Raw genomic sequence first — 13,979 nt, 5'->3', positions numbered from 1 at the left:
ACTAAAAATAAACATCAATGCACACAAATGCTAAAGACTAAACTACACAAGTACTGGAAGAGAGGGGGGGAAATAGAACATTGGTATGAACACACGCCCAGTTTTCATAGCAGCACGAGTCACAAAGGTCAAAACAGAGGCAAGGCAATGTCCCCCAGAGATGGTAGTTCTTGTCTGAAACCTCCCATCACAGCAGGAGCACTGCGCTGCAGACCAGTGGTTGGTGAGGAAGGTCTGCTTCATACTTTTAGAACTCTGAAGTTATATTAAACTGCAAACAAAATGTGGACTTAAAAAAAATGATGTGTTTTACCTAAAGATTAGTCTATGGCTGTCTACATCAAATAAAAGATCATCAAAATCAGACTTGAAACATCTTGAAGTAACTGCACAGATGCAGCTGGAAAGGGCTTCAGGTACATCAAAATGTTAGTCACACCTGACAGTGTGATGTTTACAATCTGAGCTTCTTCAGGTTCTGTGGACTTAAGTGAGATAATTGCTGAACAGATTATCTACCAAATCCAACTGGGCATATGCACAAATGCTTTGGTGAATTCACTGTTTTCCGTGTAACTCCTGTCAGAAGGCCATTGGTTTACTCTTCAGCATAGGCCATTGTCAACAAAACTAGACAATAGTGCATCTCTGGCACCACTAAGACACTCCCTGGGGGATGCTCCTAGGAATTACCAATATTTGCAGGTCCTGGGGGATGACAGTCTCCTTATTAAATGTTTATACTGGCAAATGGAGGGAGCTCCTCCCGGTAAGGCAGGAAGAAGAGAGAACAGTGGAAACCACCCCACCATTTGTCCTGAGACATTTCCTTAGAACCCCAGTCCCTGCTCAGCAATGAGCAAACCCGAGGGCAGCCCCGCCTCTTTGCATGTTCTCCTGGTCCTGTCAGCACTTCCAAGGTCCTGTCTCCTATCTGACTTCTGTTTAGAAAGGTTTCCAGGACTTCATAAGTTCCTGAGGCCTCCTTTCCAGGAGATCCTGCACACCCTGACCTCACCTTCACTCTTCTTTGGCACTTTTTTGTTTGTTTGTTGTTTTTTGTTTGTTTGTTGTTTGATGTTTGTTTGGTTTTGTTTGGTTTGGTTTGTGACAGGGTTTCTCTCTGTGTAGCCCTGGCTGTCCTGGACTTTTGTAGACCAGGCTGGCCTCAAACCCACAGGGATCTGCTGCCTCTACATCCCTGAGTGCTGGATCAAAGGCACTGCACGATCATGCCCAGCTGTTTCCATGTTCTTTTTTTTCTTTAATAATTTATTTTATTTTGTGGGCATCAGTGTGAAGGTGTCAGATCCCTTAGAACAGGAGTTACAGACAGTTGTGAGCTGCCGTGTGAGTGCTGGGAAATAACCTGGGTCCCTTGGAAGAGCAGCCAGTGCTCTTAACCCCTGAGCCATCTCTCCCGCCCCCTGTTTCCATGTTCTTAACACACCGCTCCATACACACATGCACACTCACATATATTCAAGACTTAAATTCTCACTTGGGGTTTTGACGTGCTAACATGGGTAGGTCTAGGCTGTGAAGGATTCCTCCTCTGAAGGAAAATGTTGAAGGGCCAAATGCCCAGTATTGTGCTCTTCTCATGACCAAATCCCTGTGCCCGATGTAGCAAGCAGATCTGAAGGGCCTGAGGGATGAGGAGACTTCTCTCTACACCGGCACCTGTTCCCACTGTGTGTGTAACACCCCCCTGGTGAGAGTCTCAACACGTTTATTAACCACCTGTTGTGACAGTGGTGTCAGCCAGGGGAGTCCTGTGATGCCCATCTACCCTACATCTCAGCAAAAAGGATTCTGAGCTGGATCCTCAGTGGGATCCTGGTCATCTACACAAGTTCAAAACATACACACCAACCAGTCATTCACCTGTCTCAACACACATCAGCCCATCCCCCTGCTAACAACTGTCGGCATCACATCCGATAGATTCACCACACCCTTGCCTGAGGAGCACCTGTGTTTCTTCTGCCTTATGTGTACGAGGTGCCTTGGAATGCTGTGCCCTCCCTCCATCAAGACCTACGTGCTTGTGAGGCGCAGCCAATTTCCAGGGCAGCGCTGGCTCTGAAGATGCGGTGGTGAGCACAAATGTTTAAAAGTCTAGTACTGGGGTAATCTCTCATGCCAATGCACTCACAGGTCCTTGGGGCTTTATCCTCAGAGCCGTTTGTGATGAAGCTTAGGTGAAAAGTAAATAGGAGGAAAGTGGGGGAGACTCAGGAGGGAAGAGATGGTTGATACAGAAGAAAAGAGAGAGAAGATGAAACATAATAATTAGGATGTTTGGGAAAGGACCCATATTTTTTACTTATGTAAAATTACATAGAACAGAAGTAAATATGTATATATGTGCATAGGTACATATGTATGTACATATATAGCTGTCACTTGAGCCGACAGCGCTTACCCCAAGAGCTATGTACTCTCTAACAAAAATTCCAGTGCCAGGCATGGAAAACCTCTTTTTGAGCTGTTGACCAAGGGAGTCCAAGAGACTTTTGAAACAAGGAAGGTTATTTCTGTTGCCCTTAGTTGTCCTCCAGATCTTGAAGGTAAATCCCTGTTGCCGAAAACACCACACACTTTAGACACAGGCGCCAAAGGGTCTAAGCTGGTTCTAAGCTGAAAACTTCTTCCCTAAGGACTAGCTATGGCAGTAGTGGAAGGTGCTCTGCAAACTGCCAAGGGAGGGGAGCAACCAATCACCCTAACCAGCGTGACACCTATGAACCACAACGGTGGCCATCCTAAAGAGACAGCCCTAAACATGCGATAGCGGCACTTACATCCTGACAGTAACCAACAGCTGTCCAGTTAGATTTAAAGCCTGCTCAATAGGAGGACAATCATGCTTGACACTGGCAATCTAACCAACTTACTGGGGCTAGTCGGGGTCATGGATTATAGGAGAACCTACCACCACCACTTTATTAAACCAGCATAACTCCTTACTGCATCCTAAATACCTATTCTTTTTTAAATTGTTTTATTTATTACAATTTGTTCACTTTGTATCCCACTTGTAGGCCCCTCCTTAAAATCCCCTCCCAATCCCTCCCTCCTCTCCTCCCATGCTCTTCTCCAAGTCTACTGATAGGGGAGGTTTTCCTCCCCTTCCATCTGACCCTAGCCTATCAGGTCTCATCAGGACTGGCTGCATTGTCTTCCTCTGTGGCCTGGTGAGGCTGCTCCCCACTTGGGGGAAGCTGATCAAAGAACAGGCCACTGAGTTCATGTCAGAGACAGTCCCTGTTCCCGTTACTAGGGCACCCACTTGGAGACTGAGCTGCCATGGGTTACGTCTGTGCAGGGGTTCTAGGTTATCTCCATGAATGGTCCTTGGTTGGAATATCAGTCTCAGAAAAGACCCCAGGGCCCCGAATTTTTGGTTTTCTTGCTCTCTTTGTGGAGCTCCTGTCCCCTCCAGGTCTTCTATCTCCCCTTTCTTTCATAAGATTCCCTGCACTCTGCCCAAAGTTTGGCTATGAGTCTCAGCATCTGCTTTAATATCCTACTGGTGGTGGTGTAATGCCTTAAATCCCAGCATTCTGTGAGTTCAAAGTCATCTTGTCCTCACAGCAAGTTCTAAATACTTATTCTTATGCCCACAAATAAGGGTAGCTCTCCTCCCTCATCAAAGGAGCTTTTTTATACAAAGATGAAGACCATTACAAAAAAAAAAAAAAAAAAAAAACAAAAAAACCCAAAACCCACAATTGTTCAAAATGCAGAGAACAAAGGATCATGAAGTGCCCAGTCCCAGTGGATAAATCTACAGTGCACCCCCTGAACCTAAGGCTCAGGGAACATCAGAGGAGGGGTCAGAAAGATTGTAAGAGCCACAGAATCAGGAAGTATGCTGTGTAATCATGTCTTCTAGAAATGACAGGGAAAGTTCATTCATGATATCTCAACAACATGGATGCCTGAACAAGACCTGAAGAAGTATCGGATCCCAGTAGACACGGTGACATGGAAATGCAGGATCTCACGGGGCTCTAACCCTACAGGAAGTATGATAGGCAACAAAGGAATGCTGAGAACAGGAGGAACACCCTTGCTCAAGATTGGACATCCAATACCAAGCCTTCAGCCCTGAAATTACATACGTAAAAAGCAACACTAAACCAACTCAGTGGGTTAGAGTCCTATGTCCATGCATTTATGTGTATGAAGCAACAGCAATTAAAGAAAAGAGGCTTTGGGGCTAGAGGGATGACTCAGCAGCTAAGAATGCTTAGTGCTCTTTAAAAGGCCTGAGTTTGGTCCCCAGCACCCACCTCAGTTCAAGCAGCCTGTTAATTTTCAGGAATCTGTTGCTGTGACTATCCACTATCCAGAACTGAGTAGTTCTGAAAAAAAAGAAAAAAAAACAGAAAGAAAAGAAAAGAAAAGAAAAGAAAAGAAAAGAAAAGAAAAGAAAAGAAAAGAAAAGGGAGAAGACAGTGAGTGATACTAAGGACACCATCCCTGAGCCTGCAGGACATTATGGGTGGGGGTGACGCCCAGGAGACACAGTGGCAGTGACCTCAAAGAGACATCTGTCAAAAGTAAAAGTTCAATAAATGTCTCCACAGTCTGGGCAGTTCAGACAAATGAAGAATGACTGAAGGCCAGATTTAGGTGGCATGTCCCTCAAAACGGTTAAAACAGTCTTCATTATTATATTTCACCACAATTATTTCCACAGACCTCCTTCTCCAGAGATAAGCCTAGCCCCGTAAGTGCAGCCTGAGCCCCTCATCAACGGAATGTTTCTTTGCAACAGAGAGCACGTCAGAAAACCGCAGTCACCAATCAGCATGGAGAGCTGTGGGGTCCTGTTCAAGTACACATCTCAGAACACTCCTGAAGCTAAGGCCCAGGGAGCATTGAGGAGGAGGGGGCAGAAAGATTGTAAGGCCAGAGGACCGGGGAGTTTGCTGTGAGATTGTGTCTCCTAGTAACAGCAGAAGCTACACCATAAAATCTCACCAAAAAACATGGCTACCCAAATGAGCAGCGAACAAGGACAATACCAGTGCAACATGCCAAACTGGACAAAAAAAAAGCCTAGGAAACCTCAACCCCACACAAGGGACTACAGGCAACTGAGGAAACTGGGGGCAAGAGAGATAGTTTTCCCCAGGGAAGAGCACACGACTTGGTTGGCCAGTGCCAACTGGTCAGGCCGAGACACATACACACAAGCAACATTATGCGAACTCCACAGGTTATATTTAGAAATGTGTGTGTGTGTAAATGCATATATGAATATAAGAACCATTAGGTTTTATATAAGGCCGTGGATTTAAAGGAGGATGGAGGGGGGTCAGGAGACATATATTGGAGAATTTGGAGGGAGAAAAGGGAATGGAGGACTATTGTAATTAGAATATGATCCCAAAAACAATTGTTAAAGGTCAAAAACAGAGTCTGTGGATACATTATGACCATGTAAAACCATGTCAGCAATCAGGAACGTAAGTGTGTCTCTTGAGGAATACTGGGAGAGGCAGCATCAACTGGACTGGTCACTCTCTAACAAGTAGCTACATCTGAGCAGAAAATGAAAATAACTTAACTGGCCTCCTATGTTCCAGGCGTAATCACACTTATTAACTTGCTGTCTATGAGTCAACAGCCCTGAAACCCTCACACACAGAGAACACCAAGCCCAGCACCTGACAAGAGCAGAGGGCCAGGAGATAGTGGCTCTTTTCTTTAGTTCTGTGTCACTCAGGGGCCTGTGGAATCTTCAGGAGACAAAGCACAGTCCAGTCCCTGGCCCCAGGAACCAATGTGATGGCAATGTGTGGCCTCTACATCCCATCCTCTCTGGTTGGGTACATGAAATCAAGTCCAGACTTGCACAGCCCTAGGACCCCCCTTCTTGCCCCAGGGCTATGCTAGGTGCTGATGGCCACAGCAGGGATGCTGTCTCAGGCACCTGGCTCATTTTCTTCCAAAATGTCCAAAATTGTGGTAACCCAAACCCTGTAGTCGGCCTTCCAGCACTCAGGAGAATAGACTGTGTGCGCAAGCTCCTTCCTAGAAGAGTCATCCTAGTGGTCCCGATCAGAAGGATGAATTCAGGCTTCTGCATCATCGCCTGCCTCCCTCCCTCACAGCACTCGCTCAGGTTTTCACATGTTCTCCATTTCCCAGGCCCTCCACAATCCAGAGTGTATGCATAGAATTTTCCCACTATCTAACAAGGTCTGGTTGGTAAATAAAGTAACGACCATGTATGAAACAGGAGGTAGCATCACGCTCAGGATACTGGTGTTTGTGCAACAGTCTCCCACAGATCCACAGAGACACAGTAGAGTCAGACAGGAGGACCAACAGGGCAGCATGATCATACAGGCTCGGTGTCTCCATACGGAAAGACGAAAAGTGTCCGAGAAGAGTGTTGTTGATGGCTGTACGAGACTGTGTATCCTAAACCGCCACTGCACTTTATTAGTGGACACAGCTAAAATTGTCAAACTTGCGTTTTCTACATTTTGCAGCAATGGCATTTTTATTATGTTAAACAAACTCTGGGAACAGCAGAAGATCAAATCTTCAATGGAATAAGATGTTAGAAGGGGGACAGCACCACCCCCTGTTCAGGTAGAGTACTGCCACGGCCTCCTTCTCTGCAGCTCTGGGATTTCCAGGCACTGGAAGAGAGGTCCCCAGTGTGGCTACCACAGGACTAGCTGCAGCCCCTGCAAGCTACACAGAAACAAAAGTTGTGGGTGACAGGGACACACAGGCACTATGTGAAGAATGGGCAGGAAAAGAGAGACCAAAGTCAGAAGGGGACCAGGCTTGCATGGCTTGGACACTTGTCTGAGTTTACTCCACATACAGTTCACTGGGCTCCATGGGAGGACCTCGGTGATTCTTTTTTCCATCAGACATGAGAAGTCCCCCCCCCCGTCACTTTCATGCACTTTTTCCTGGCTCCTTTTGTCCTTGCCTTCCGGTCCTCTCACTCACATGTATTAGATATGTACATTGCCCCAATTAAAGTGTGAGCCCATCTGTTTGCCTTCTTTCTACTCACAAAGGCCTACGGCAATTACACACTCATCAGTGAAAACCTCACGCCAGCAAACAGACTTCATCTCCAGCCCTCGGTCAGAACAGCAGTCAACTCTGAGAAGGGCCACAGGGAGCACCAGGGCCAGTCACGGTGGGGCTGATTGACACTGCGAACTGGTTATCAGGAAGCCCTGAGAGAGAGGAGCTGTGAGCCCTGTGTGAGGCAGCAGGCTAGCCCAGGGGCCTGTCCCAGTAACTCAAAAGATGTTTAACCACCGGGAAACTGTGGCAACGCTATCACGATGTGAGAAATCACAAGTGAAAACTGTGACGGAGCAGGACAGATGCAGTTAAACGATAGCAGCCGCCACGGGAGAAACATTGTAATCTCTCAACTTTCATTTTTTTATGCGTGTAAGCTCATGGATGTTGTTTTGGCAGACATGTGGTACCACACAGGTCCTTAATCGTTACTCCAACGTGGCAGAAGGCATTCATCATTTGCAAATTGGTGGGGAAAGGATACAAATGAAATAGCAGAGATTCAGAATAACAAGAATCCATTACCTTCCCCTGGGGGAGAATGTTTGCATATTCCAGCCTGGGTGTGAGAGATGCCATTCAGCATGAGGACTGCACGCAGCTACCGCACAAGTCTCCTCAGGTCTCTACCGCATGACAGGGGAGCCGAATGAGTGACCTCAGGGTCAGGTTGACTCTGGTATTCTACGAGGAGATGCGCTTGAGTTTCCCGTTCAAAGCCAACGTTCTCCAGACACCTGCATGTACAGACCTGTCCACAAGGAGAGCAACAGAACCAAATAATCGGGGCCGGGGGCCCTTTCTGAGACTGATACTCCAAACATGGACCATGCATGGAGATAACCTAGAACCCCTGCACAGAAGTAGCCCATGGCAGCTCAGTGTCCGAGAGGAAAAGGGACAGTCTCTGAAATGAACTCATGGGCTAGCTCTTTGATCACCTCCCCCTGAGGGGGGGGCAGCCTTACCAGGCCACAGAGGAAGACAGTGCAGCCAGTCCTGATGAAACCTGATAGACTAGGGTCAGATGGAAGTGGAGGAAAACCTCCCCTATCATTGGACTGGGGGAGGGGCATAGGAGAAGAAGAGGAGGGAGGGTGGGATTGAGAGGGGAGGGGAGGGGGGCTACAGCTGGGATAAAAAGTGAATAAACTAATTATTAAAATAAAATTAAAAATTAAAAAAAGAACTACAGCTGATTCCTCCACAGAGATGGAGAAGTGAGCAGAGATACCTTTGCCTTCATCCCATTCTTCCCTGGACAGTGAGGAACAGGAGCAAAGGCAGAAAAACAGCACAAACAGCACAGCTTTGTGTCTGCTCTTCACCTCTACTTGGTGATGAAAGGTTTTAAACCTTTGAAATGTCAAGACCATATGGACACCAGCGTCTTTATAGGCCGGTGTGGTCTATAAACACGGTCTATAGACTGTGGTCCCCTGTTCAGTCATTTTCTAACGTTCTGACACCATCGTCAACACGCCACTTGAGACTCATCCTAAATCTTTACCCTTCATCCCATGTCCTAGTAGTGTTCAAAGCTCTTGAGATGGCAACAGATGACCCAGCTGTTCTCTAGGGTACCTTAGAGGGGCTGCTTTAAATCTGGAACAAGAAATCCTTGTGATCTTGGCAGGGGGGAGGGATACATCCTCATAGAGAGTAGTAGGAGATGTAGAGACGTTAGTTTTTTCAAAGGAGACAATTACCTGATCACAAATTCAAGACACAGAGGCATCACACTGCAATTCCCTGAGCACTGACAGAAGGGCCTCGCCCTCTGCTTTGTGTGGAAGGCCACAATAGTTTCCTCTGCCCTCCTCAGAGCTCAGCATTCCTGTGGGGAATGTGGTAATGCTTACCAGCAACGAACTGCAATGTGCTTCCTGCACACTCACCACACGAGGCGGCAAGAGCTCGGATCTTAAATACCACACAGGAAATCAGTGGGCTCTGGCCCCAGGCCTCTTTCCCCACCTGGTGGTTTAAAAGTTGTGAGAAGTGAACAGATGATGACTGAGACCTGGTCAGACCTCTGAAGAAGATGTTCCTGCTCCTGGTCTTCCTGGTGGCTGTCCTACCAGTCAGCACTGAAGGAGGTAAGCAGGCTTCCCCATCCCTAGAGGCTGGCATGTGGTGGCCCTGACACATACATGGTGCCCCAGTCAGGCTCTACCTGAGAAGTTTGCCGAACCTCAGCTCTAGCAGGGGCTAAATAGCCTCCTCGCAAAGGCTCCTGGAGAGTGAGATCTCAGTCACCCAAATGTGATGCGCTGTAGATATCATAGGACCCGAGCGGAAAGATGCAGTTGAACTGAGGCCTAGAAGTTCTAATCGACCACACCTGAGAAGGGGCCGAGTTAGGCAAGGGCTGCCGTCTGCATTAAGACTAGAAGAACAAGTCTGTTCGGGGTTCCAGCGGTCACTCCTGTCTCGTCTCTGTTCTCCTGAACCATGTGCTATGACAGTTAGCCAACCTAACACAGCCAGCAGAATGTGTCTTCACCCCCGCTGCACAGCCTGCTGAAAACAGGACCCTCCAGCCCACTTCCCCATCCCACCGTGATCCCCACTCCTCTGTGTCCTCTTTTCTTCATCCTGAACACAACTTCAAGGCTTTAAAAAGACAGATCTATGCTGGAGTTCAGACTACATTAGAAACTCTCCTCCCAGCTATGGGCATAGCACATTTGAGAGGGGTTTTTTATTAACTATGCAACACTCTTGTTCCTGTGTAGTGTACTTACTATGTATCATGAATCAGAATAGAAAAGAAAAAAGTAACCATAGCATTTAACCCCAAAAGTGCACCATGCCTACCTCAGGCACAGCCTAGAGCTTAGCCGACCGGGACATCCGGTGAGTCCTGAGACAGAGGAGCGACTGTGGTGGGCTGGACTGTATTCTAGGTCTTCCGGACAATGTAGGCTGAATTCCTTCCTAATGTGTACATGAGGTTTAATTCGATTCAGGAAAGGTCTTGGCAGCATCATTACTACAAGAAGAAATTCAAAACCAGGGGGGAAAGTGATGGCATGCTGCAAGCTCTGGGATCCCCGCAGGAGCCAGGCTCCCTTTCTCATTGTGTGTCAGCCCCTACAAGCAGCTCTCTTCTCCACCATGTCCACACCCTCTCTTGGCACTAAATATCCCTCATTCCAGCCACCAGGGTTGTTACAGTTTCCATGAGTCCAGAGGTTCAGAACAAGTTTTTCTTTCCAGGAAAAATATTTTGGGGTATAGAAGCCAAACAGCACTCCCGACCACGTGGCATTCATATATTTTTATGACGGCAAATCAGTCATCCACCCGAGTGGTGTTTTCCTGGGGGAGGAAGACATCGTAATGACAGAAGCTCACTGCAGTGGAAGGTAAGGAGGAGCAACTGGGTCTTCGTTGCCTGGGACTGACCAGATAACAACAGGTCCTGGCTGTCCTTGAACACATAAGGCCTAAGGTGAAAAGCAACCTGATTTTTTCCTATTTGACCTAACGTGATTGTGAAACCTGGGGCCAGGTGGTGTCAGCGAAGGATTCTGAAAAGCCTACAGCACAACTTTCCCCGGAAATTTATTGCTATTTGACTCAGCCAAGTGCTGCCTTAGGCTGAGTCCCCAACCTGCATTTTAGAGACTGCTTCATTGCTCCTATGTTGTACTTAATCCACCTTTTTTTCACAGCAATATAAGTGGAACCTTGGGGGCTCACAATATCAAAAAAAGGAAAAACACCCAGGTCATTCCTGTTTTCAAACCCTTCCCTCAATAGGGCTTCAATAGAAAAACACCAGTTAATGAGATCATGCTACTGAAGGTACCATTTGCTGACCTCTAGGTACTCCCACACGTGACTAGTGTATCAGTCCAGTCCTCTCGTCTGGGTGGCTGGTCCACTGGTCCCAGGGCAATGGAATGAGGCTGGAGGAAGGGGAGCTTTGCAAAGGGGAAAGATACAGGCAACCCCATCCTTGGTTTAAGCTTGCTGAGAGGGCCAGACCTGAACCACTGTTCTTCATCTTCCTGACCAGCTGGAACACAAAGCAAACCTCAATGATGTTTTGAAGACCATTGCCTTTCCGAAGAGCCAGGGCAGGGTGAAACCTGGGCAGGTGTGCACAGCGGCAGGCTGGAGAAAACTGGCCAATTGCAGTCTGTCTAACACACTTCAGAAAGTGAATCTAGAAGCTCAAAAAAGCCAGACGTGCCAAGAAATCTCCAAAGACTGCAGCAACTCCATTCACCTCTGTGTGGGAAGTCCCAACGAGAAGAAGGCGAGTGGTGGGGTAAAGACATAACGATCTTCAAACGTTGCCTAGGGACAGAGCGACACACAGCCACTATAGAACAGATGCCAGGCTAGAGTATGGGTCAGGATAACCATCCAGGGATCTAGCATTTTCCCACAGCCAATCTTTTGCTTGTCACCATGGGAAAATAAAAGACTTGGGTATAGTTAAACTGCAGAAAGGTCACAGCCAGGTAGCAATACTCTAGGCTCCATCCAGATGGTGGCACACAGCTTTCCCTTCCAAAAACCCAGGCATCATTGGAAACAGAGAACAGGGAGAAAATGAGCCTGGAAAGAAATGATAAGAGAGTATTTATTAAGACTCCTATTTTTTTTTTTTTTTTTTGTCCACAGGGAGATCCCAGGGGCCTCTGTATGTGTGACAATGTAGCCCACAGAATTATCAGTCATCACTACTATACCGGACGACCTCCTCGAATATTCACCAGATTCTCCAGCTTTATGCCTTGGATTCAGAAAACAATGAGACTTCTTCAACAGCCCTAGAAAACAAGCCCTGTGTCTGGGCCAGTGTCTACCATCCCCGAGTGCAGCTACCGGAATCTTCATAAAGAAATCTGTCTTCAGGAAGGAGCTGACATCGAACTCTTCCGTGAATGTGTGTCTTAAGACATCTTCCTCTTCACCCTCTCTTCATCTCGTGGCTGCTGTCTTCAGATACTTCTCATGAAGCCTGAGCATCACATATGTGCTCCAGCCCCGTCATCACAGCATATGCAAAGACTAGAACTGTCAGTCCTGGAAAGCCCTGTCTTTGCCTGAGAAGGGTACCTGTCCTCTCTCTAAATTCTCCTTCAAAGTTAACCGACTACAAAAGGGGAGAAAGATCAAAGCCCATACCTACCGCTCTACCCATTCCTCTCAGGAATTTCTTTGAACCTAGGAGGTCCACTGTCCACTGAGGCTCCTCCCAGGCCTCCCGGCCCAGCCTCTCTACCAAGCTGTCATCTCATCTTAGAACCGTGTCCACTTCACTTCACCTTGCCCAAAGAGCTTCAGGAGATGGCTGGTCAGGTCAGCCCTTCTCATGTAATATATCTTGCTCCAGAGCCCTGGTGTGAGCTCAGAGGCATGAGCTCACTACTCTCTCACTCAGCCTGGGGACCTGCTCATAGATGGAAGACCGATAGGTTTTTTTTTTTTTTCACAATTTTTCACATGTCCTGCATGCAGAGTGGACATTCTCAACCCCTCTCACCTCCCTAATATCCCTGTACATCCTAGACTCCCACAAATCTCTGTCCTACACTCTGTGTTTAGTTTTGTGACCCACTGAGATTAGCAAAGACCATCCGTGCAACTGTGGGTTTGGATGCATCCATTGGAGCCTGGTAGGCTCAGCAGTGACACACAATTAAAGACGGTGATTTCCTTTGATCTTCCCAGACTCTATCAGTAGCCAATAGGTCAGAAGGTAAAGGGGAGGACCTACCAGCCCCTCCCTTTTCCTTGAGTGGTTCTTGATAGGAATAGTCCCATATGAGCCCAGTGCTGGGAACTGCAGTTGGTCTGAACTGATGGAATCTTGCAGCCCTTCACCCTATCTTCCAGCCCCTACATACTTCACACGCCCTCTTTCATGCTCCCTGAGCCTTAGAGGAGTGGTGTGGATGACTTTTCTACTGATGGGTCCACAAGCATCACTCATTTGTGCGTCTTGGGCAGCGATGACTCTGCATCTGCCACCATTCATCACGAGGAGAGGGGTCTCTGGGTGAGGCTGGGAGCCACTGTTGTCTGTGGGAAATCGGAGGTGTTTGGAAGGCAGTTTGCTGCTATAGTAGTTTAGTTTAGCATTAGAGATACACTCCCCACATGGACTACTGTCTCCCCTGTACGTTATTAAACAGGCTTACAGTGCCAGGCCTTTATCCCCTCTCCCCACCATGAGGGTCATGAGTCAGATCAGAGGGCCCTACCTCTGACTTGTACCACCTCTTTATGATTCGGTATAAATCTGGTTGATGGGGAGCCGACGGCTTCCAGTGATTGTGGCTCCCCCAGAAACCATCCCCTGACAATACCTCCTCGGAGGTCACCTACCTCGTCTCAGGCACAGAAGGCCACCCTTAGTAATTAATCTGTGGTGAGAATGGAGTTAATCAAGACATGATCAACACGGTTCCTTCAACGCTGGTGACTCTTCCTACCCAGGAAGAGGATCCTGTATCCACTATCCAAGATCCTGGCCTGCCGTGGCCCACCTCTAGTTCCTTAACACAATGATGCCGTGAGAGCAGTGATTTCCCCACAGAAATCTAAGCCTACTCCACCTCCAATTTCATAACACACTTCTCCTCTGCTCAGGTGAATTTTCCAATTGTGACCCCAACCTGCCCCATTTCTACTGCCATTTTACAACTCTCCTCTAATCCCAGATCCAGCTACTCCACAGGGTTGCTATGGGCCTAGACCAGACTTGGATCTGGTAAAACACCCTGCCCTAGTCCTCAAGTTCCCAGCAAGGGTTACATTTAAGGGAGACCCCAAGACATCTCGTCGATGGCCACCTTAGGATTCCAGCCTAGTTGGGGTAAAATTTCATAGATAGATAGATAGATAGATAGATAGATAGATAGATAGATAGATAGATA

General features: G+C 47.5%; 1 protein-coding gene across 1 annotated transcript; it reads left to right on the top strand.

Annotated features, from left to right (window-relative positions):
* The first annotated feature begins 9,121 nt into the window (after positions 1 to 9,121).
* On the top strand, positions 9,122 to 11,871 carry LOC129684747 (mast cell protease 8-like). Its single transcript, XM_055617990.1, is given in 6 exon segments — positions 9,122 to 9,176; positions 10,300 to 10,342; positions 10,344 to 10,448; positions 10,758 to 10,890; positions 11,105 to 11,359; positions 11,719 to 11,871. Coding segments are annotated over 6 exon segments (744 nt in total).
* The last annotated feature ends 2,108 nt before the right edge of the window (positions 11,872 to 13,979 follow it).

This window comes from Psammomys obesus, unplaced genomic scaffold, assembly GCF_907164565.1.
Source record: "Psammomys obesus unplaced genomic scaffold, mPsaObe1.curated_primary_1811, whole genome shotgun sequence".
NCBI lineage: Eukaryota > Metazoa > Chordata > Mammalia > Rodentia > Muridae > Psammomys > Psammomys obesus.
The sequence above is the reverse complement of the archived record's forward strand: the minus strand, read 5'-3'. Positions and strand labels throughout refer to the sequence as shown.